At 42.9% G+C, this 3059-nt stretch overlaps 1 protein-coding gene across 1 annotated transcript; it reads right to left on the bottom strand.

The window, feature by feature from the left end:
* LOC115926498 (toll-like receptor 4) lies at positions 1 to 2625 on the bottom strand. Its single transcript, XM_030991259.1, has 2 exons — positions 1403 to 2625; positions 1 to 778 (listed from the first exon to the last, which is right to left on the bottom strand). Exons 1-2 carry the CDS (start codon positions 2623 to 2625, stop codon positions 1 to 3), a joined length of 2001 nt encoding a protein of 666 aa, XP_030847119.1.
* Positions 2626 to 3059: the final 434 nt, after the last annotated feature.

The following is a 3059-nucleotide window of genomic DNA, read 5'->3' as shown; positions in this document are numbered from 1 at the left end:
TCATTCTGCAGGTATAAGATGGTTCCGTTTACGGTTAACAGACAGACATTTCTCTAAACGTTTCCAAAAGTATTTCTGTCCCTCATCATCATCCTCCATCCATTTTACATATGGCCCTTGACCTCGCATGTACAATCTGACATAAAATGGCATCTCATCTTCTTCAATGTTCTCCAGGAACACCAGTAGGATGTTCTCTGTCTGGGTATCGGCCACTTGATCCATTGCCATACGGAAACATGTCATAAACCAGTCATCAGCGCAGGCAGCTTTACTCACTAATACAATAATTTTAAAGCTTTTTGTCAAGACGCGATCTACGGCTTCCGTTCGATGCATGCCAATGGGAAGATCATCATCCGTGAAGACGTTTCTGCTTCGCTTGTAGTACGGCAATCCCTGAAAATATGGTTTCAGTTGGTCCTGAATCCAATTCTCATCATCCTCTGTCGATATGACGTAGATGTCAAAATCGTATTCCTCGCGATCGTTTTCGTCCAGGATTTCTCTGTAGCCCAAAATGGCGAGGCGGAGAAGGAAGAGTTTGTACCTCAGTTGCCATCTGTAGTGGTAAACGATGACGATGACGATAACGACAATGACAACGATGGAGACTGTTGAAAAGTATACAAGGCAATTCGTTGTGCAGAGATCGTTTGGTTGGATGGATTCCAGTGCCTCTCCTCCAAAAGGTTTCAGTGATGAGGATGAGCATGTTGTTTCTTTACCATTCTGAACATCTATGGCTCCACGCAACATCTTGATTAACCATTGCGATCTGCAGGAGCATTCGATTGGATTTTGTGATAGATCGATTGAAGATATCATATGATTTTTAGCAAATAAAGCCTTATCGATATAAACCAATGCGTTATTTCCAATTGAGAAGATACTCAAATGAATCAGGTTGTCGAAGATATGCAAGGGAAGTATTTGTAAATCATTATTTTGCAGAGATAGAGTGTTCAGTGAGGTCATCGAAGCAAAGGCGCTAGATTCGATCGTGAAAATGTGGCAGTCACTCAAATCGAGAACTTGTAACGCCAAAAGGTTTTCAAAAATCCCAGACGGTAAACTGCCGATATTGTTTTGTTTCAGTCCGAGATACCTTAAATTGTCAAGTCCTTGAAACAAAGATATATTTTCAAATGAATCCCACAGTTCACCCAATTTCACATACGAGTTATTTAATTCGATGCTGTTAAGATATGGCATGGACTGAAATGTTTTACCTGGAATTAAGGCAGAATAATATCGCGACCATTTGTAAGGTCTGAAGGTGAAGACGAATGTTTCGAGAAGTGGAGAACATAAGGTCATTCGTGCAATTTTGGTTCTGGACACATTAAGCGTTCGTAAGCTGTCAAGTTCTGATAGAGATGTAGTTGGTATAAATATTAACTCAGCATTGCCAGCCAGGTCCAATGATGTAAGATTTGTCAGACCCTTGAAGGCAAATGGACTCAAGCAACTCAACCTCCCAAGAGAGTTCTCTGACAAATCCAGTTCCCGAAGATCAATCTTCCAAGATGACCCTGAAGGGTTGACTTGCTCTATCCATGTGACACTGGCTGTAAGACTTCGAAGTTCCTTCATGCCATCAAAGAAAGCAGGCTCCAGAACTCCTATATGAAATATCTCTAACACCATCTCATAAACGGATGTTAGATTAGCAAAGATGGACGGGTAAAACTTGAACTCGTTTTGTCCCAGCCGTAGGTAGGAAAGCCTTTTACCACGCAATGGATCAAAGAAGTCACGAGGGACATCGTTGAATGCTTTCACCAGAAGCAGTCTATCTATCTCAGATTGAGCGATACCCGTAAACAAACTCTTCCATACTTCAAATGTTTGCCCTTGCCCTGGCCCCAAATATCCAAATTCCAAAGCACGAATGGGATAATCAGCAACAACATCGGCATCAATTTTCTTGTAATTATTCCCACCTAGCGTGAGCATCTCTGTCTTGCAAGGGACATTTAGAACATCAGCTGATATTTCTTGAAATGTGTTAAAACGGAAGTCTAGAGTAGTCAGTGTTCTTTTGGGGCACTCCGAAATATTGATATACGTTAGTTCATTCCCCCTTAAACTAAGGCTCTGTAGCTGGGGTAAGAATCCAAGGGTCTCATTTGGGAAGTATGATAAATTGCAGAATTGAAGGGACAGACTCGACAACCGTTTGGACTCCTGAAACATATCACTTCCGGGTAGGGTGAAAATGGGGTTAAAGTCTAGGATCAAGCTGGTCAGTTGGTCTACAGGAAAGAAAGTCGCTAAATCGATAAGGCCGATGAGATTGTTAGCCAGGTTTAACTTCTCCAAGAGAGAATACCTGAGGAATGACGTATTCCAGAGGCTTCGGATGAGGTTTGACGACAGATCAAGCGAGCGGAGATCATTGATAAGGTTACTGGGTACGTCTTTCAGCTGCTTATCTGAGCAATCAGCCATTTTCTCCGGGATATCCACGTTACACGCAAAGCTCTTACGAGTACCGCTGAAATGACCTGCTATGGTTCTAATTCCGTGTTCATTATGTGGCCGGAACTCCTGGCGCGGGGACACCAGGATAAGTGAACATAACAGGAGGATGGATAATTGGAAAATTGTCTTCCACGTCATGATGTATTACTCTCCTCAACAGAATTGGTTTGGGCTATAGTAATAGTGCCTTGTGCCTTCTTCTTTAGCGACTTTCAAGAACGTCCGTCAAAGGTACTTGTATAATAATCCTTTGGTTGCATACACGAGGACATCAGGTCCCAAGGTTTTCCCGCGTGCACACATTCACAAGATATGCTGAGATAATGATAGTGCCAACGACTAATATTGCTTGGATGGAGCCCGATGCCAATATCACAATATCATAAAGCACGAGTAAACCCGGAAATATGAGTTGATAAAGGTCGTATTATAAACCTGTTGTTCTTGGAAAACTATTGCTGGAAGCCTGATATTGAGAGAAAGAGATGGAAGGAGATTGTGTGTATAGTATGATCAGGCACGTAGCCACAGGGGGGGGGGGGGGGAGGGGGGGGGCACGTGCCCCCCCCCCC

Source organism: Strongylocentrotus purpuratus, unplaced genomic scaffold (assembly GCF_000002235.5).
Source record: "Strongylocentrotus purpuratus isolate Spur 01 unplaced genomic scaffold, Spur_5.0 spur5_scaffold_2, whole genome shotgun sequence".
Classification (NCBI taxonomy): domain Eukaryota; kingdom Metazoa; phylum Echinodermata; class Echinoidea; order Camarodonta; family Strongylocentrotidae; genus Strongylocentrotus; species Strongylocentrotus purpuratus.
This window is presented reverse-complemented; position numbering and strand designations above follow the sequence as displayed.